The 20,143-nt window shown below is 44.9% G+C and overlaps 1 protein-coding gene across 1 annotated transcript in view; it reads left to right on the top strand.

The window, feature by feature from the left end:
* col18a1a (collagen type XVIII alpha 1 chain a) overlaps positions 1-20,143 on the top strand; it is a 56,037-nt gene that overhangs the window by 19,608 nt on the left and 16,286 nt on the right. Inside the window, exons 4-24 of the mRNA XM_064311470.1 lie at positions 770-820; positions 4,503-4,618; positions 5,464-5,558; positions 6,281-6,417; positions 6,569-6,595; positions 6,785-6,982; positions 7,717-7,743; positions 7,915-7,977; positions 10,802-10,885; positions 11,086-11,136; positions 11,566-11,697; positions 12,599-12,661; positions 12,853-12,897; positions 14,392-14,523; positions 14,971-15,036; positions 15,137-15,163; positions 15,259-15,357; positions 15,725-15,760; positions 17,091-17,174; positions 19,867-19,899; positions 20,070-20,105. Coding sequence (XP_064167540.1) covers positions 770-820; positions 4,503-4,618; positions 5,464-5,558; positions 6,281-6,417; positions 6,569-6,595; positions 6,785-6,982; positions 7,717-7,743; positions 7,915-7,977; positions 10,802-10,885; positions 11,086-11,136; positions 11,566-11,697; positions 12,599-12,661; positions 12,853-12,897; positions 14,392-14,523; positions 14,971-15,036; positions 15,137-15,163; positions 15,259-15,357; positions 15,725-15,760; positions 17,091-17,174; positions 19,867-19,899; positions 20,070-20,105 — 1,602 coding nt within the window. The remainder of the gene's footprint in view (positions 1-769; positions 821-4,502; positions 4,619-5,463; positions 5,559-6,280; positions 6,418-6,568; positions 6,596-6,784; positions 6,983-7,716; positions 7,744-7,914; positions 7,978-10,801; positions 10,886-11,085; positions 11,137-11,565; positions 11,698-12,598; positions 12,662-12,852; positions 12,898-14,391; positions 14,524-14,970; positions 15,037-15,136; positions 15,164-15,258; positions 15,358-15,724; positions 15,761-17,090; positions 17,175-19,866; positions 19,900-20,069; positions 20,106-20,143) is intronic.

Genomic DNA, 20,143 nt, shown 5'->3' with positions numbered 1-20,143 from the left:
TTACGTGCGTATGTGCGTGCGTGCGTGCCTGCGAGTTTTCTCCAAAGTTCATTTCAGATTTCTCACAATGAAAGTAGTGTCCAGAGCTGTATTTGTGAAGATCTTTGCGGGAAATTTCTGGGTTAAATGACTCACCCCCTTTCACCTTCTGGTGAATACATGGTAATAAACATGTACAACAGACATTTTGCAAATTATGATTGAACTGAAGAGTTTTTAGTTTTTAGTAGAAAATCTGTTATGCAAAATACATACGTTTACAGTGTGGTTGTATATTGATCTGCACATGCAGTGAAGATGCAGTGAATATATATTGGGTAGACTGTATTTTTAACATGAAATCTCACTGGCAAGAGATTTGGAATCATGGGATTTGTAGTTAAATTAGCGCAAATCTCTTCAGAAATGGGCGTGGGTGTTTCATACACCACCCTCCCAGGTCACTGGGCATACGGCTGAGGAAAGCGGGGGTGTGCGCGTACAGCCTCGTCTCTCCCGAGTCTCAGGCTCTGAAAACATCCTAATTTGAAAACCAAACAGTAACAAAAAGCAGGAGTGGGCCTGCCGGGGAGGTTCAGATCCAGCCAGTCTCGTAAAACTCAACTCCCGACGGAACCTCCCAGCGGGAACAGAACGGCGGCGCAACACAGGGAACGCCGCGTCCGTCGGAAAATTCCCAGGGAGGGACGCCGGGTTGGGAAGGCGCAGCGCCTGCGTCGGGAGGGCATTCCGGGGAACGCTGTTCTGACGGTCTCTCCCATTCCCGCAGGCCTCGGGAGACTACGGAAGCGGATACGAGGACAGGAGGAGAACGGAAACGGTACGTCTCCGTTTTTCACTTCTTCTTTTTTTGTTTTAAATTGTTCTGCAAGTCCTCTGGCTTCTGCATGAACCTCACATCTCCAAACTGGGAAATCTCAGGAATAATAAAAAATAAAAAATAAAAACTGATTCAGTTTTCCATTCACATAGGAAACTTATGGTTTTATCATTTGGGGTTTTGGACCACTTTATTAGTTGTTATGAAACTGACGGTACATAGACCAGAAAGAATTTTTGATGTGTGTTAAAAAAATCAAAATGACAAAAAAGCGGACGTACAAGATTTCTACACGAGGTGAGCAAGATACAAGATGGCGGTTCCAAGCATGCGGTCTGCTAAGACCCAGGTTAGCTGAGGTCACCCCACTCACAGTATGTACCGTATCCAGAAACATGGTTACAGCATGTGTTTCATTATTTTCATACTGCGTGCTGGGAAGTGCTCTCTGAATAGGCCATTCTGGACACTTACATCATGCAGGAATTTTGTGGTGAAATGCTTGCATGTGATTGGCCAGCATCTGGTGGCCACATCAAGCGGAGACCTTGCTGGCCTGTGTTTCCCCCCCCCCCCCCTTCCCTCCAGCGTGGTGCCGCGCTTTCAGGATTAAGATAAGTGAAATGAGATGGGAAGCACAGCCCGAAAGACTGCTGTCCCGGCAGCCCCAGGGAAGCTGCAGGGCGGGAAGGACGCGCGGGCGTCTCCCCGGGCAACACGCACAGCCCCTGGACTTTCCCTTGTTCTTTTTTTTTTGTTGCTGTTTTGTCCATTAGCTGCCGGATATCACACAGCACCATTTTCCAACAGTACATATTTACCCGTGTAGCTGCTGAAGGGCTTCAAAGATGCTCAGCAGCTGGTTACATGATTAGGGTCCCAGTTCTCCCCCTATGAGTGTGCGGATTTTAGACGTAATTATTGTTTAGTGCTGCATACGTGCATTAAACCAGCTATGACAAGTTTAGGGGGGGAAATGTGTCTTTTTTTTTTTCCACGTGCCACTGCTGTGGAATGGAGTTAAGTCATGATCACTCGTGTGAAAAGAAGCAGACATTTTTCCCCCCGAGGTTGTTTGCCATCTGTTACACTATATCAGTCTTCATGAAGTTCTTTGACATTTCTGGGAAGGGTCTGCCGACTAAAGCTGTGGTCGGAAGAACTAGTAAACTCCGAGACACATACCACGTCTCATGTAGAGACCATATAATCCGTTCTGTTGAGATTTGTACTTTGTGCAGGCTTGAGAATATGAAAGCAATGAACGTCCGTTTGACTTTTCGTGGCATGTAATTACAAATTCAGGCTTTAACGCACAGATTCTTTGATTCCATTCCACTGTTTGCAGGGCGGCAGTGTAGCATAATGGGTAAGGAGTTGGCCTTGTAACCTAAAAGGTCGCAGGTTCGATTCCCCGTTAGGACACTGCCGTTGTACGCTTGAGCTAGGTACTTAACCTGCATTGCTCCAGTATATATCCAGCTGTATAACTGGATGTGACAGTGTGAGACTGTGTATGACTATGTGTGACTGTGTGCGTGTGTGACAGTGTTAGACTGTGGTGTGCGTGTGTGACTGTGTGCGTGTGTGACAGTGTGAGACTGTGAGACTGTGTATGACTGTGCATGGCTATGTGTGACTGTGTGCGTGTGTGACTGTGTATGACTAAACTTGCAGGTAGGCTGATTGGAGACCCTAAATTGCCCATAGGTATGAGTGTGTGAGTGAATGGTGTGTGTGCCCTGCGATAGATTGGTTGCCTGTCGAGGGTGTATTCCTGCCTCTTGCCAAATGCACGCTGGGATAGGCTCCAGCACCCCCTGCGACCCTGCTCTGGATAAGCGGGTATAGATAATGGATGGATGGATAATAAATAATTTACAATCAATAGTCATTTTATATAGAACATTTCATACAAAGGTCTGCAGTCCAAGTTGCTTTACATAAAGTAGTTGATTCAGATTCAGAGACAAAAAAGGTCAAAACAGGATAAAAGACATAGAACTCGGGTAATAATAAGTAGTGATATATGTTGGTGGAGTATTCCAAAGATTTGGAGCATAAAAAATAGCTTCGCTGCTTCACTCTTGGCAAGCATAGTAGGCTGTCAGAAGATTGCAGGTTGCACATTTCATTTCAACAATTTATTAGCAGATAATTCATATATTTCGGTACCATGTCATTCTGCGATTAAAAAACCAATAAAAAGACCTCAAAGTCAATTCTAAAACTCGCAGGCAACCAGTGCAAGCGAAAATTACAGAAGCTATCTTGTGCTTTTTTAAAAAGTTATCAATATTTTTTCTGTAGCAGTTCATAGCAGTTTCAGTGGTTTGATCGTTTGTTTTGGGGTGCCACTGAGGAACGCTTTGCTCTAATCGAGCCTGATAGTCCTGGGGCTGTTTCCCAAAGCAGGATTACAGAGTTAGCTGGATAACTGCGCTGAGTAAAACCCGGAACAGCTATCTGGAGGGTTTTGGGTTTTACTCGATGCAGTTATCCAGCTAACGCAGTTATCCAGGTAACGCAGTTATCCAGCTAACTCAGTTATCCAGCTAACACAGTTATCCAGCTGATGTAGTTATCCAGCTAACGCAGTGATCCAACTAACGCAGTTATCCAGCTAACGCAGTTATCCAGCTGACGCAGTTATCCAGCTGACGCAGTGATCCAGCTAACGCAGTGATCCAGCTAACGCAGTGATCCTGCTTCGTGAAACAGGACCCTGCTGCATGTATTTAGCTCTCCTCATCCACCTGCAGGAGAAGGAAACAGACTTCTGCAAAGCTTCTTATGTGGAACACAGCCACTTTGGTCACATTCCTCACAAGCGCATGATAGCTTAGTCCCCAGGTTCTTGTCATGTGGCTTACTGCTTGAAGTCAGCAGTCTTAAATTATCAAGAAAGCTATTCTTTTGTGCTTTGGAGCCAATGACTCTAGGATCTCACTTTCATCTTCATGAATCTTTAGAAAAATAAACTATATACGTATTTTTTCTATACTATTGTTAGCTGGTAGGACAGAGATGTGCAGTTGTCTATCAATTGACACTGTGATGCCTAATTGTTTGGGCCTGAGGTAGTGTATAGAGTATTTCAACAAAAAAAACAAAAACGTTTTTCAACACACAAAAAGGCCAAGTTACTCATGCACACAAAGCACTCTCTGTAAGTCATTCATTAAAACTGGCAAAATCTAGGCTTGCCATTAAAAGTATTGATATGAAAATGAGGTAAAGTTACAGCAAACAATGTTGGCTATTTTAGCTCACACAAATTAAATAAGTTCTATTCCAAAGAAATGCTACCCAATGTTACCCCCAGATATTTAGGATAACGTTCTCCAAGTTCCCCAACAATACCTGCAAAAGAAGATTTCTAACTTGTAGCTAAAGTTTTTTTTCCACTATCAGCTACAGTGATGTTGCAGACAGTGTCGGAGCTAGATGTCGAAGGAACTGTTTGTATGTACATAGCAACTGTTTGTAAGCAAGGATTGGTGGACTGCTGTGTTAATCACAATTTGCGGGCAGGTGGCTACTTTCCTGCTTTCCTGACGGAGGCCAGACCTGCAGGTGTGTGTGTGTGTGTGTGTGTGTGTGTTCACACACGGTGTGTATGGCCCCGTGGACCCCCGTGCCGCCCTCACTTTAAAACAGCGCGCCCCTCTTTTCTGTGCAGACGACTCGGCCATCTCTCCGGCCCATACAGCAGCCCCCGGTGACGAGGAGGACGCAGGCAGCGGGTGAGCGTGTTCGACTGAACCTCCTGCTGCGTGAGCTTGTGCACGCTCACACCTAGACTTCAGCTTCATAATCAACGTCGGCCCCAAATTAGATGATCTTAAGCGAACCGATAAAATGACCTTTTTGTAATGCTGGGCAGTATTTAAAATGAATGTACTAGGTGCCTATTACTTTACTTTTAACGTTTCATTGCAACAGCGTGGTCTTTTGCTATTTGATTGACCTGTAACCAGTTTAACTGTCCACTTGACAGAGCAAGATTGCTGCATGCTATTATTGTAATTAATTAAATTACTTGATTGTTTCCCCCAATTTCCTATGTAAACATAGCAATCATTTTATTATTTTAATCTTTTCATATATCATATACTGCAGTTGCACGCCGTTCAGTTGTGGTTGCGGATTACCATATCTGAGCTACACATTTAGAAAAGAATACCTGGAGAAGTAATTAAGTTTTAATAAAAATATAATAATCTCTTGCTTCCTCTTCTGTAAGTCAACAGTTGTGTGCACAAGTTTATATGGAAGTGATGGGCTCCATCTGGTGGAGAGAGTTGATAATGCAAGTTTCCAGATTATGATGGGTTATTTTTCTGGCCACTTTAAAAGACATTTAACAAATTTAATGCACATGTGAACTTTATAAACTGCTGAACAAATTATGTCAATTACAGCTTAAATTAGCATGAAAGCAGTCACCTTTGATTTGAATAAGTAGTCTTAGTCTGCATTAAATCTTTCCAGCCGTATTTAAAAGAAAAGTGTTGAAATTATTAGAACTCAACAGGAACAGCATACTCAGTTTAATACACATCTTTGTAGATACTCTAATTAAAGGTTTTACGGACTAAATGTGAATAGAGATGTTGTCGACTCTTGACCCAATCCTGAAGTGAACTTTTTTGTCTTCCCCTTTGCTTCTCGTTGGTTTCAATTGAAGATCCTAGCCGGAGAGAGGAGACCCACCCTGTGGTACCATGGCAGCACGGTGAGTAACAGGACCTAGAGAACCGTCTTTGGCGGGTGCTGAACTCCAGCTCTTGGCATAGCATTAGCATGTGGGAGTGAGATACCTCATCCATTAGCATTAGCAAGTGGGAGTGAGTTACCTCACACCCATTAGCATTAGCATGCGGGAGTGAGATACCTCATCCATTAGCATTAGCAAGTGGGAGTGAGTTACCTCACACCCATTAGCATTAGCATGCGGGAGTGAGTTACCTCACACCCATTAGCATTAGCATGTGGGAGTGAGATACCTCACACCCATTAGCATTAGCATGTAGATGTGAGATACCTCATCCATTAGCATTAGCAAGTGGGAGTGAGTTACCTCACACCCATTAGCATTAGCATGTGGGAGTGAGATACCTCACACCCATTAGCATTAGCATGTAGATGTGAGATACCTCACACCCATTAGCATTAGCATGTGAGAGTGAGTTACCTCATCCAGTTACCAGTGGATCCATTAGCATTAGCATGCAGATGTTAGTTACCTCGCATTCATTAGCATTAGCATGGCATTAATGCTGGGATTTTTGGTACTCATGCTGGTGAGATGCATTGTGGGAAAGAAGAGGAGAGCTGAAGAACCAGCAAGATCTTTGGTGTTCATGCTGGAGAGATGCATTGTGGGAAGGAGGAGGAGAGTTGATGAAGCACTGGGATGCTTGGTGTAGTCTTGCAGTCTTCCACTCTCTGTTTCAGGTTCAAAGGGGGAGAAGGGCGATCGAGGAGAAAAAGGCAATCAGGGAGACCGAGGTCCCGCTGGGCCCAAAGGGGATTCTGGGTCCTCCTCTGGGTCTGGGTCCAGGTCACAAGGGGGCGGAGCCCGAGGCGAGAAGGTACTGCACTGAGTTGGTAATATATGAACTTGACTGAGATGGTAATGCATATGAACTTGGCTGAGATGGTAATGCATATGAACTTGGCTGAGATGGTAATGCATGTGAATTTGGCTGAGATATTAATGTTTCTTGGATGTCTCTTTTTCAGGGTGCGCCTGGGGAGAAAGGAATGAAGGTATATTTTGAAAAGTTCATGAAACTAAGTTATCAGAACTCTGAGAGTTATGTATTTGGAATTATTATCACACTGTCTTAATGCAGGCTAGGTATAAAGTATTTAGCGTGACGTTTTATCATGATAAACGTGCGAAGGGAGCGTGGAGTGGGAAATAACGCCATTTCCTGTAACGTCTCCCCTCCGAAGGGAACTGCCGGCTTCGGATATTCTGGCTCTAAAGGGGACCCTGGCGCCCCCGGGCCTCCCGGCCCCCCTGGGCCTCCAGGGCCCGCCGCGGAGGTGCTGAAGCGTGGGGACGGCTCAGTGGTGCAGCAGGTGACGGGGCCCCGAGGGCCGCCGGGGCCCCCAGGATCACCTGGAACGCCAGGAACCGACGGAGAGCCAGTGAGTACCGCAATGCATGCTGGGCCGCTTCCTGTGAGAGCACTTCAGCTCTTAGAGCGTGCCTTTCACAGAAAATGTCAAATTGGACGTGTTAATGCTTTAACAGAGCAGTATAATGGTTACGAAACTGGGATTGTAACATAGAGGTCGCAGGTTCGAGTCCCGATTGGGGCACTGCCGTTGCACTCTTGAGCAAGGTACCTAAGCTACATTGCTTCAGTAAAACAAATATCCAACGGCACAAATCAACTTTGTGCAAAAGAAAAGCTGTTAGTCACTCTGAACAAAAGCATCTGCTAAATAATGTCGTATTCAGAGTCCATATTGTATGTAAATGGTAAATGGACTGCATTTATATAGCGCTTTTATCCAAAGCGCTTTACAATTGATGCCTCTCATTCGCCAGAGCAGTTAGGGGTTAGGGGTTAGGTGTCTTGCTCAAGGACACTTCGACACGCCCAGGGTGGGGTTTGAACCGGCAACCCTCCGACTGCCAGACAATCGGTCTTACCTCCTGAGCTATGTCGCCCCTATATGTGTATGTGTATGTGATCAGGTATTATACTGCATTTGTGCATGTCAATGAGATAATGCCACTATACATTGCGATTGAAATGATATGAAGCTGCATTACTTTAAATCTCAATAAACTATTAATGTAATTGATACCAGTGTTGTTTCTATGGCTTTTTCTCTCCAACATTAGATTTATTAACACGTTTTTTGTTTCCCAGGGAGATCCTGGTGAAGATGGTATCGCAGTAAGTTCATTGTACTTTTTTCTGCAAGCAGAAGGTTGTAATAAGATTGTCCTTGATGTTCAGTGTAATGTACTGTACTGTACATAGGCCTTCAGCACTTTTGTTATGGCTGAGGTCAGACTGTATATGAGGCCTCAGGCACTGACCCCATTCCCTGTGCCCCCTGCTCAGGGTGCCGTGGGGCCCCCAGGATTCCCAGGAATCCCAGGAGATCGTGGATTTAAGGGAGAGAAGGTAAGCTGACCGAGGGCCTGGATTCAGCCCACCTCTGTCCTTAACTGTGACTTTAAAATTTCAGAATTGGCTGTTCAAATCTATGTGTTAATAATTTTCTGGTTTATATTGATGGTATTGTTAAAGGAGTACCATGGTGATTTTCACACTTTCTCGGTTTTGTGCGCTATTTGCACAAGAGGCATTGAAGAAACACAATGAGCAAAGTATTAAATATGTCCGTTCTGTATTTTTGGAGAAATATGCGTTTTAAATTCATCGTCCTATTTTCAACCGGTTGAGAAAGTTGTCATTTTTCTACGTCACGAATACAGTAACCACTCCTATTTCCACACCCCGTAAAGAAATCTGACAGGACACACCTTCCTGCTGTTCAGACAATGCAAATATTTGACTAACGTTAGGTTCACTTAAATTAGAGTGCCTTTAGATTATTTCTGGTTATATTCATTTAGCTAGCTAGCTAACGTTAGCTAGCTAGGAGGTTTGCTTTCATAAGGCAATGTTATCGATAACGTTAGCTTGCTAGTTTGCTTTTATGAGGACGTTATAGTTGTGCTTTTATCTTAATTTGTCTAGCTAGATAGCAAAAATTATAACTGGATATAAGTCAACTTCCTTACCTTAGCTATCTATCGATACTTGATATACTACTAAGCTAGCTAGCTTGTGAAAATTCAGTCTCCCAAAGAGAGCGCGTATCATGGGGGTAGCTATGGTAACGGGGCACGGTCTGTCAATCATAGCTAACTGACAGTTCTCATTACCACGCCCAGACGGTTCGGGTGAATTTTTATAGTGGGAAATTTAGGCTTAGAAAAATACGTTTTAAAGTACATTGAAATGACTTAAGAATAAAAAAATTATGCACATTTGTTTTGTTGTTGCCTGAAGACAACTGGGAAGTGTCACGTTCAACCACCATGGTACTCCTTTAAGGAGTTTTCTTTGTATCCATTGCTTTTACACTTTTGCATTTGCTTTTTGTTTGTTGTTATTAAAAACTGCCTTATTATGCAGTTTTTAAAAAAAGGTTTCCTGAGTATAGCATTTGCCAAAACGAATTTGCTAAAACTGTTTGTGAATAAAAAAAGGCACTTAGCAGTTAAATTTTGTTACAGTAAAAGTAAAAAATAAAGACAGATTTTAGCTGAATCCACAGTACCTATGCATTGACCAGCAGTGGTGTGTTGGGTGGGTAAGTCCAGGTCAATTCAACATACTTTTGGACTTCATAAAGACCTTGAAAAGCCATTTCTCTATGACCCATTGTAATGTAGATATGTCGAGTTTAAGTCATGGAGTTACGCTAATTAGCCCAAACTTTATTAGCCCATATCTCCTGGATTAATGATCCAAGACGAGTGTCATTCCGGTTCTAGGGGTTTCTTGCAAGACCTAATCACCATGCCAGATTTCAGTAAAGTCCTTGATGATGCAGTCCAGAAGTGTGTCGAGCAGACCTGGACTTACCTGGATGGGTGTGTGTAGCATTATAGGGTTGAGTGTGTGTAGTGTTACGGGGTCGGGTGTGTGTAGTATTATAGGGACGGGTGTGTGTAGCATTATGGGGTCGGGTGTGTGTAGTATTATAGGGACGGGTGTGTGTAGCATTATGGGGTCGGGTGTGTGTAGCATTATAGGGACGGGTGTGTGTAGCATTATGGGGTCGGGTGTGTGTAGCATTATAGGAATGGGTGTGTGTAGTGTTATAGGGACGGGTGTGTGTAGCATTATAGGGACGGGTGTGTGTAGTGTTACGGGGTCGGGTGTGTGTAGCATTATAGGGACGGGTGTGTGTAGTGTTATAGGGATGGGTGTGTGTAGTGTTACAGGGTCGGGTGTGTGTAGTGTTATAGGGTCGGGTGTGTGTAGATTATAGGGACGGGTGTGGGGTAGTTACGGGTCGGGTGTGTAGCATTATAGGGACGGGTGTGTGTAGCATTATAGGGAGGTGTGTAGCATTATAGGTACATGTGGTGTAGCATTATAGGGATGGGTGTGTGTAGCATTATAGGGACGGGTGTGTGTAGCATTATAGGGACGGGTGTGTGTAGCATTATAGGGTCGGGTGTGTGTAGCATTATAGGGACGGGTGTGTGTAGTGTTATAGGGATGGGTGTGTGTAGCATTATAGGGACGGGTGTGTGTAGCATTATAGGGTCGGGTGTGTGTAGCATTATAGGGACGGGTGTGTGTAGTGTTATAGGGATGGGTGTGTGTAGCATTATAGGGACGGGTGTGTGTAGTGTTATAGGGATGGGTGTGTGTGGTGTTATAGGGACGGGTGTGTGTAGTGTTATAGGGATGGGTGTGTGTAGTGTTACGGGGTCGGGTGTGTGTAGCATTATAGGGACGGGTGTGTGTAGTGTTATAGGGACGGGTGTGTGTAGCATTATAGGGTCGGGTGTGTGTAGCATTATAGGGACGGGTGTGTGTAGTGTTATAGGGATGGGTGTGTGTGGTGTTATAGGGACGGGTGTGTGTAGCATTATAGGGACGGGTGTGTGTAGCATTATAGGGATGGGTGTGTGTGGTGTTATAGGGACGGGTGTGTGTAGCATTATAGGGACGGGTGTGTGTAGCATTATAGGGTCGGGTGTGTGTAGCATTATAGGGACGGGTGTGTGGTGTAGCTTAAGGGTCGGGTGTGTGTAGCATTATAGGGACGGGTGTGTGTAGCATTATGGGAGGTGTAGGGTGGTGTGTAGTGTTATAGGGACGGGTGTGTGTAGCATTATAGGGTCGGGTGTATGTAGTGTTACGGGGTTGGGATCGTGGGCTGACGGCACGCAGTGTCTGACGCGTGCTTTGCTCCTTGCAGGGTGAACGTGGCGATGGTCAGCCAGGACCCCGAGGCCTTCCAGGCCCCCCCGGCCCCCCCGGGTCCTCTCGCTCAGACAGACCTGTGAGTATGAATATTCACACCCACGATCCTCTCAAACCCCAAAGGTCTTACTGCATCTGAGTGGTAACTTCACTAACAGTGCTGTAGACTGATTAACTGTACTTCTTGTGCTCTATCCTCAACATAGCTTTACTGTTGTATTACAAATCGCTCAAATAATTCCACCGTCCACCGTCTAATATTCGATTCTTTGTTTGAAGACCTTTGTGGACATGGAAGGTTCTGGATTCGCTGATTTGGAGAACTTGCGGGTAGGTTTTGCTACGTTTGTGCATAAATATGACCATTTTTGACTACCCCTGAGATGCTCAGTGCTCCGAAGCCTGGTATGGGAATTGTGCAGAAATGAAAAGCGTTATTCTCCTCATATCGCGGGAGCCCATTTTTCTCTCAGTAGGAGGAATGTCACGCTCTGTGGTCTAATTGTGAGATTCACAGAAGGAAATGATCTCTACTGACTTCTCCGTATGCAAGCCTGCAGGCATAATTATATTACAGATACTAAGTGAATTTGTCGTTTTAATTATGCATGTATGGTATTTTCCTCAGTGATGTCTATTTTTATCAGCTTTTTTCAGAAATGTTAAGGAAATTGTGAAAGGATGTTGCTGTAGTTGAAATCTGGCAGCCATTGTGTGATGGAGGTTGTGATTGTGTGTCTGCGGCCTCTTTACCTGTAGGGCCTACAGGGTCTACCTGGCCCCCCTGGGCCTCCTGGGCCCCCTGGCGCCCCGGGGCCATTAGGGCCCCACGGCTCTGGCTCACATGGGTCTGGTGGAGGCCCCGGAACTCCTGGGCAGCCTGGAGCACCGGTGAGTATGAGGGGTTAGCTGGGCTCTGCGCCAACCTGCGCTCCTAAGTGTGTGTGTGTGTGTGCATGTGTGTGTGCATGTGTGTGCATGTGTGTGTGTGTGTGTGTGCATGTGTGTGCATGTGTGTGCGTGTGCGTGTGTGTGTGTGTGTGTGTGTGTAGGTGTGTGTAGGTGTGTGCATGTGTGTGTGTGTGTAGGTGTGTGTGTGTGTGTGTGTGTGTGTGTGTGTGTGTGCATGTGTGTGTGTGTGTGTGTGTGTGTGTGTGTAGTGTGTGTGTGTGTGTGTGTGTGTGCGCGTGTGTGTGTCTTCATGCATCCTGCAAGCGTGTGTGCATGTGTGTGTGTGCATGTGTGTGTCTTCATGCATCCTGCAAGCGTGTATGCGTGTGTGTGTGCATGTGTGTGTCTTCATGCACCCTGCAAGCGTGTGTGCGTGTGCATGTGTGTTTGTGTGTGCAAGCATGCGTTGCTTGCATGTGTGTGTGTGTGTGTGTCTTTATGCATCCTGCAAGTGTGTGTGTGTGTGTGCAAGCATGTGTTGCTTGCACGTGTGTGTCTTTATTCATCCTGCAAGCTTGTGTGTGTGTGTGTAAGCATGCGTTGCTTGCATGTGTGTGTGTCTTTATGCGTCCTGCAAGCGTGTGTGTGTGCGTGTGTGTGTCTGTTTGTGCAAGCATGCGTTGCTTGCATGTATGTGTGTGTCTTTATGCATCCTGCAAGTGTGTGTGTATGTGCAAGCATGCATTGCTTGTATGTGTGTGTTTGTGTGTGTGTGACCATGTGCCAATAGCCGTTGCATTTGTGAATCACTTTCTAGAGTTGAGTTGGTTGATTCTGCGCATGTGACTGTCTTTGTCTTTTGGACTTTCTGCTAAGGTACATCACGGTTTTTTGATTTTAGGGTGCACCTGGTCCTCGTGGTTCTGATGGACGTCCAGGATCGTCAGGCATAAAAGGAGCGAAGGTAGCTGACAGTAACATGCCCCATTGTTATATGAGTCACAGCGTTAATGTTGTGGGAAGGTCTGTAACATGCCCGTTGTTGTGGGAAGGTCTTTGGAGACCAGGTTTTGCTTTTATAATGGTGTTACTACGCAGAAGCTGTTCTCCTGGCTTTTGTCATATATCCTGAGGCCCTGTCCTCCTCTCCTACAGGGAGATGCTGGTGAATTGGGCCTTCCAGGACCTGCAGGGGAGAAGGTAAGCATCTGGAGACTTGCTACGCTGGCACACACACACACACACACACACACAGACACAGACACACACAATCACACACACACACCTACAGACACACACACACACACACACACCTACAACACACACACACACACACACACAGTCACACACATACACACACACGCAATCACACACACACACACATACACACACACGATCACACACACACACCTACAGACACACACGATTACACACACACACACACACCTACAGACACACACATACACGCACACATACACCCGCATACACACACAGACACACACGATCACACACACACACACACAATCACACACGCACACATACACATACACACACACACCTACAGACACACACACACACCATCACCATCAGATGAACAGGTGAAAAATGTCCATGTAGGCAGCGCTACACTATTCCTTACAGATGAACAGGTGAAAAATGTCCATGTAGGCAGCGCTACACTATTCCTTACAGGTCAACTCAGCTTATCGGAGGCCGTCGCCGATGTGCTCGTGCTATGCGTTCGCATGTTTGGTGTTTCAAAGGTTTGGTGTTTTCCCGCATTCTCACCTGTTCAAACGTACCGAACTGAGGGTCTGAGCACTCCAGGGCTAAATCAACCCGAACACAGTCGGTGTGAAATCACCCGCAGAGATGCTGTCTCACTCTAGGGCCTCCTCATCGCCCTCTAGAGGAGGGACAGTGTCACGGGTCCCTGGTGTCTGTTGTAAAATTTAAATATAAAAATGTAAAAAAATAATGTTTAAATATAATGTTTAAATATTAAATTTAAATATAAAGCTACATGGAGAAAAATTCTAACAAAATCCCAGTTACTATAGGAGTTTCTTTTTTTTTGGTTTAGACTTGCTTAATGTGTGTTATGATGAGTGATTATTTTATTTTATTGACTGGCATGTTGTGTGAGTGGAGTAGTGATATAGCGGTTGAAGTACGGATGATGACGGAATGCTGTGGCCTGGCCCTGGTGTTTGATACAGAAGGACAAACTCCGAGTCTCTGTCTTTACCCCTTCTTATCTGAACTCCGAGTCTCTGTCTTTACCCCTTCCTATCTGAACTCTGAGTCTCTGTCTTTGCTCCTTCCTATACAAACTCCAAGTCTCTGTCTTTACCCTCTCCCTCTACAGGATGTGTGTGTGTGCGTGTGTCTGTGTGCGCTGTTGTTTGTGTGAATGAGTATGCGTGTATGTGTGTGTGCGTGTGCCGGTGAGTGAGTGTGTGTGTGTGCATGCACGTGTGTATGTATGAGTGTGTGCTTGTGTTTGTTTTGATTACCACTGATTGTTGCTGTTTCTTTGTGTACAGCAGGATGTTGTTGAATAGGCTGGGCTTGTCTTCAGCAGTTGGGAGATGCTGGAGCTGGCTAAACTGTAGTCTCCTTGTGTCTCATTGGTCAGTTCTTCCCTCTCATCTCCTCGCATCTCATTGGCTAGTCCTTCCCTCTCTCCTGTAGGGTGCACAGGGACTGCCCGGAATACCGGGCCGGGCTGGAGAAGGTGGACTGGCGGGGCTTCCCGGGCCGATGGGGCCTGTTGGACCTCCGGGGCCACCCGGTCCCCCTGGCAACGGGCTTGGTGCAGGCTTTGTAAGTACCGGCAAACATGAGCCAACTCTCTTACTGCATCTCACTGTCTGCCATGTGGCTGCATGTGAGAGGGCAAATTTTGGGGCTTTTTGAAGGTGTTTATAGGAAGTCCGTCTATTCTCATTTGTTGGCTGAGGTTCCTAAAATGGCCTAAATTGGTTTTTTCATCTTGCCTCATTTTTGTCTTGTAAATAGACAAAAAAGCAACTGTTGCCTACATGCCTGTTAGCTCTTAGCTACTTGCTAATAGCTAACTAGCTCAGCCCTTTTCAGTTATGTATGTGTGAGTAATGTGCACATACATAAATAATGTTTCTGTGCTGAAAACCTTGCTAAGCTCTGCGCGTACGGAGCGACTGCGCTTCGTAGCGAGAGCTCCCTGACGCCGAGCTGGCTGTCGGTTGAGCGGCTTTTTTCGGTGTTTCTGATCTTGCTGTCTCTGCGAAGGACGACATGGAGGGCTCGGGTGTGTTCAATGGGGTTCCTGGGGTGAGGGGACCCGAAGGGAAGCAGGTGAGTGCCCTCCGGCTTTTCTCTGCCCGGGCGATAGAGGCGCCTGTTCTTTCCCACCAAAATGGGCTAACGCTGTCTGTCGCTTCCCGTTCACTTCCAGGGTCCCGCTGGCAGTCCTGGCTTTCCAGTGAGAACCTTTCTTATTTTAACTTTTTAAAGTTAAAGCTTTAAAAGGTTGCTTTTGAAACCGATGTCTGATTTTGGTACATCTTTGACACACAGGGCAAACCTGGTTTCCCTGGGATTCCAGGTGAGAAGGGCAGAGAAGGACCTCAGGGAAGGGATGGTAGACCAGGGTTGGACGGTTTCATCGGACCACAGGTGAGAGCTCCTACTGTCTGTCATAAGTGCTGTTACACCATTATTAAGGCTGGGGGTTTGTCGTGGAAGATATTGCCGGAATCTTCTTTTTTAAAAAGATTAAATTCGCTGATTTCCTTGTTTAAACCTGCACTTTGTCATGTGTGTATCATTTGTCATTGATTGATATTGTTTTAGAAATTTCCTGTTTTATCGCACTGTTTTGTTTGTCTGGTCATCATTGTGAAAATGCAACCTGCTCTGAAGTGACCCTCCTAGGTTAAACAAAGGTTAACATGCTGTGTGTGAATCAGCTGCCTCTGATTTTATTCGCAAGTATGATGTTAGCAAAAATATTAACTGTGTGCCGTTCTTCTCTTGGTTGCAGGGACCTAAGGGGGACAAAGGAGAGCGTGGAGATCGGGTGAGTGTTACCACAGCGACCAGTGGTGGACTCAGGCTGTTTGAAGGGCAGGGGCGAAAAAATAAAAAGGGCACCTACTGCACTGACACCAGTGCACAAAAAGCTATGATGCATCGTGTTTTCTCACTTGGAAGGGCACCTAAGAGGGCACTTCATGAGTTTTTTTCATCAGAAAGGCACCTGGAGGGAACCTCAAGTTTATCCCATTGCAATGGCACCTATATGGCACCACATCACATTTTCTCCACTGGAGAGGAATCCTTTAGGAAACTTCCCCGCATTCTCACGCATGTAGGGACACCCTTTACAGCACTGCATCACATTTTATCCATTGGAGGGGCACTTCTCCATTAGAGGAGCACCTAATTGGGCACTTCATAATGTTTTCTCACCTGTAGGAGTACCCTATACTGCACTGCATCCCATTTTCTCTCCTGGAAAGGGCACCCTTTGGGATACTGTCATGTAGGGGCGGCATAGAGGGCACTTCATAACAGCACCCTTTTTCATTGGAAGGGGACCCATAGGGAACGTCAAATTTAGACCACCGCATAGGCCACTGCATCACGTTTTCTGCACTAGAAGGGCACTCATTAAGACACGTTATCAAATTTTCTTGCTCTAGAGGGCACATCATCATAATTTATTGTATGAAGGGGCACCCTAGAGGGCACTCAATCATTTTTTTCCCATGTGAAGGGCAGCCAATAAGGCACTTTCTCTCGTTTTCGCCATTCTAGAGGGGGCACTAGGGCACTTTAGCGACACTTTTTCAACCATGGGGGCACCAGGGGAGCGGTCGCCCCCCCTGCCCCCCCCCCCCCCCCGAGTCCACCAGTGACAGTCATGGTAGCTCCTAATGTTAGCTTTTACGATTCACTCCTAGTTTTAGCTCCTAATGTTAGCTCCTATTGTTAGCTATAAACGTTTGATCCTACCATTAGCTCCTAACGTTAGCTCCTAGCATAAGCTCCTGACATTAGCTCCGAACATTAGCTCCTATTGTTAGCTCCTACTGTTAACTCCTATCATTAGATTCTATCATTAACTCTGAACCTTAGCTCCTATTGTTAGCTCCTACCATTAGCTCCTATCGTTAGCTGCTAGCGTTAGCTCCTGACATTAGCTCCGAACATTAGCTCCTATTGTTAGCTCCTATCATTAGCTCTTATCATTAGCTCCTAACATTAGCGCCTGATGTTAGCTCCTATCGTTTGCTCCAATCCTTAGCTCCTGACATTAGCTCCTATTGTTAGCTCCTAACATTAGCTCCCTCTCACTGCCAGACTGCAGTTTAGCAAAGCCAGGCTAATGTGGGTCTCATCTTTAGGGAGATCCTGGTCGGGATGGGGCATCAATCCCTGGACCCCCCGGCCCACCCGGTTCTCCTGGACAGATCATCTACCAGACCGATGTAAGTCCACCCCCCACACACCATCTCTCTATGGTAAATGGTAAATGGACTGCATTTATATAGCGCTTTTATCCAAAGCGCTTTACAATTGATGCCTCTCATTCGCCAGAGCAGTTAGGGGTTAGGTGTCTTGCTCAAGGACACTTCGACATGCCCAGGGCGGGGTTTGAACCGGCAACCCTCCGACTGCCAGACAATCGGTCTTACCTCCTGAGCTATGTCGCCCGTTATGTTAATGTGCATTTACTCACCCCCCCCACCATCTCTCTGTACTACTCTATTCATTAGGGATGAGCGAGTACACCATTATCTGTATCTGTATCTGTTCAACCAACTAAATTATCTGTATACGTATCCGTACTCGGAATGGGCGTGGCTTAGACTGGAAGTGGGCTGGCCCTAACCAGAAGTTGGTATTTTAACCTCTTAGCGCAAAGCCCTTAGTGGTCGGTACTCCGGCATGCCGAGTTTACTGAACTCAGACATTCAGTGCTACTGCAACCAAGTATGAGTTAAAAACAGAAACGCTTTGTTTTAGTTTCATTAGTAGACGATACATGACAACTATGCCGAATATGGAGTTTTGCAGTGCCACCACTGTCGCTCTGGTCGTTCATTTAACACGCACCCCCTCCCTGCAGTCTCATCTGCAACTACACCACCCATCCATGACATAATGGACAATATTGTCTATCTGGGCATTCATAAAAATATTCTTTCACCACTCAAAAATCGTATTCCGTCATAGCAACAAGATAAACCCGACAGTAGCCCTAAGATATGCCAATACAGCAGTCAAAACACTGCTCATTGAATAACAAATAAACAAGAAAGGTTTTTTAAAATGATACCATGTCATTCTACAGTCAATATCTGGGACTGAATATTGAATAAATATGCAATCTTACCATTGGTTTTACGCGTAGAGATATCCCTTTTGAGACTGGGTGGTCATATATTGTCTTGGACAATCCGTTTGTGAAATATATGCGCATTTGTGATGCCTGGGTACCTTCCATAATAGCTGTGCATAATACCACACGTGTTGTTTACGGCATTGTCGCCCTTTTTAGTACAGTCTGGCTTGATTGACAATTCATTTATTCAGTTGGGGAGAGTATAAGCTTTCTAACGATGTATAACATGTCTAATTTTGCTTTTGGAATAGCGTTTTATAGGTCAGCGTAACCAAAAATTTTCTTATCATCGATTCACTTACTCATTCACTCTGTAAGCAGGAAAAGACGCTGCACCTAATGAAACATGCTCAAAGATTTTTCGTGTTAATTTCCTCCATTAAAAAAAAAAAACCATGTCGAAATATTGAAAAGAAACGACGTTTTACTTTGTATTTCAGTCAATATTCATCCATTTAAGGTCTTGGCTACTAAATGAACACAAAATCCAGTCCAGATTTCATGGTAACAGTTTCCACCAAGGGAAAATATGAGGACATCAGATGGTTTTCAGTCTATCCAAACTTAGTTCAGTAGGGGAAAAAATAAAAAATAAAACAGGCAAAAAAGTTCATGTATTACTGTTATGTAATTACTATTGTAAAGTAGTAATTAACATTTCCCTAGCGAACTGCAGTAACATTAACACATCAAGAAACGCAAACGCAGCATCATTGGAATTTAAGATTATTCCCTTCAACTGAAGGATATTTTTCTATATATCTTTACTGTAAATAGATTCTATTTCCAATGCAAAACAGAATCTTTCGATTTATAAAACATTTTTTTCAGTTTCTGATTGTTCAATGTCCCCCAGTTAAAGCGTGGTGGGGGGGGGGGGGGGCGTTAGTTGTGGGGTTCAGACAGTTCATAAAACTTAGTTTAGTTAAAAGTAAAAATAAAAAGAGAGAGAGATGAAAAGTACAGTATGATGATGTGGAAATATATTTCATAATTAATTATATGCTGATATTAAATCAATCTGATGCTTTGAAGGCACAACAATTGCATTGATATTAGGTTAGAAAATACAACACTTGCCCAATTTAATATGACTTCCAGTATAAACAACTCCCACTTCCAGGCTTCTCTCTGAAAACAGATACAGAGACAGATAATTTTGTTGGTTGAACAGATACAGATACAGACAATGACGTCTCTGCACACCCCTAGTTTACACACACACACACACTATCTCTGTACTACTCTGTGTTTACACACACACACACACACACACACACCATCTCTGTACTACTCTGTGTTTACACACACACACACACACACACACACCATCTCTCTGTACTACCCTGTGTTTACAGACAGACCATCTCTATATTACTCTGTTTACACACACACACACACACCATCTCTGTACTACTCTGTGTTTGCACACACACACACACACACACACACCATCTCTGTACTACTCTGTGTTTACAGACAGACCATCTCTATACTACTCTGTTTACACACACACTCACACAGACATACACATCTCTTTGTACTACTCTGTGTTTACACACACGCACTCTCTTTCTGTACTACTCTGTGCTTACGCACACACACACACACCTCGTCTCTCTGTACTACTCTGTGTTTACACATACACACACACACCATCTCTGTACTACTCTGTGTTTACACACACACTCACACACACACCATCTATTTGTACTGCTCATTCATGCCCCCAGTGTTGGCATGGTAACAGTTTAATATGTTTTTCTGCTCTACAGCGGGATGGAGCCTTTGGAAACCCAGGAAATCAGGTATGTGTTAAAGGGATTGATCATACTGTACATCACAAACACTTTATTTCTGTCTCACACGTGAAGGGCGGTTGCGTGTTTTTCTGTTCTTATGCTAACCCGACGCCATGTTGTAAATTCTTGAGGAAAGAACATCAGAACATGTTTTCCATTTTTTCTTTTGTTTCTAGGGTGGACCTGGCCTTCCTGGTCAAGCTGGTTTCCCTGTAAGTTCTGACACATTTTACATTTTCTAAATTAACTT

This window comes from Anguilla rostrata, chromosome 15, assembly GCF_018555375.3.
Source record: "Anguilla rostrata isolate EN2019 chromosome 15, ASM1855537v3, whole genome shotgun sequence".
NCBI classification, from domain to species: domain Eukaryota; kingdom Metazoa; phylum Chordata; class Actinopteri; order Anguilliformes; family Anguillidae; genus Anguilla; species Anguilla rostrata.
The sequence above is the reverse complement of the archived record's forward strand: the minus strand, read 5'-3'. Positions and strand labels throughout refer to the sequence as shown.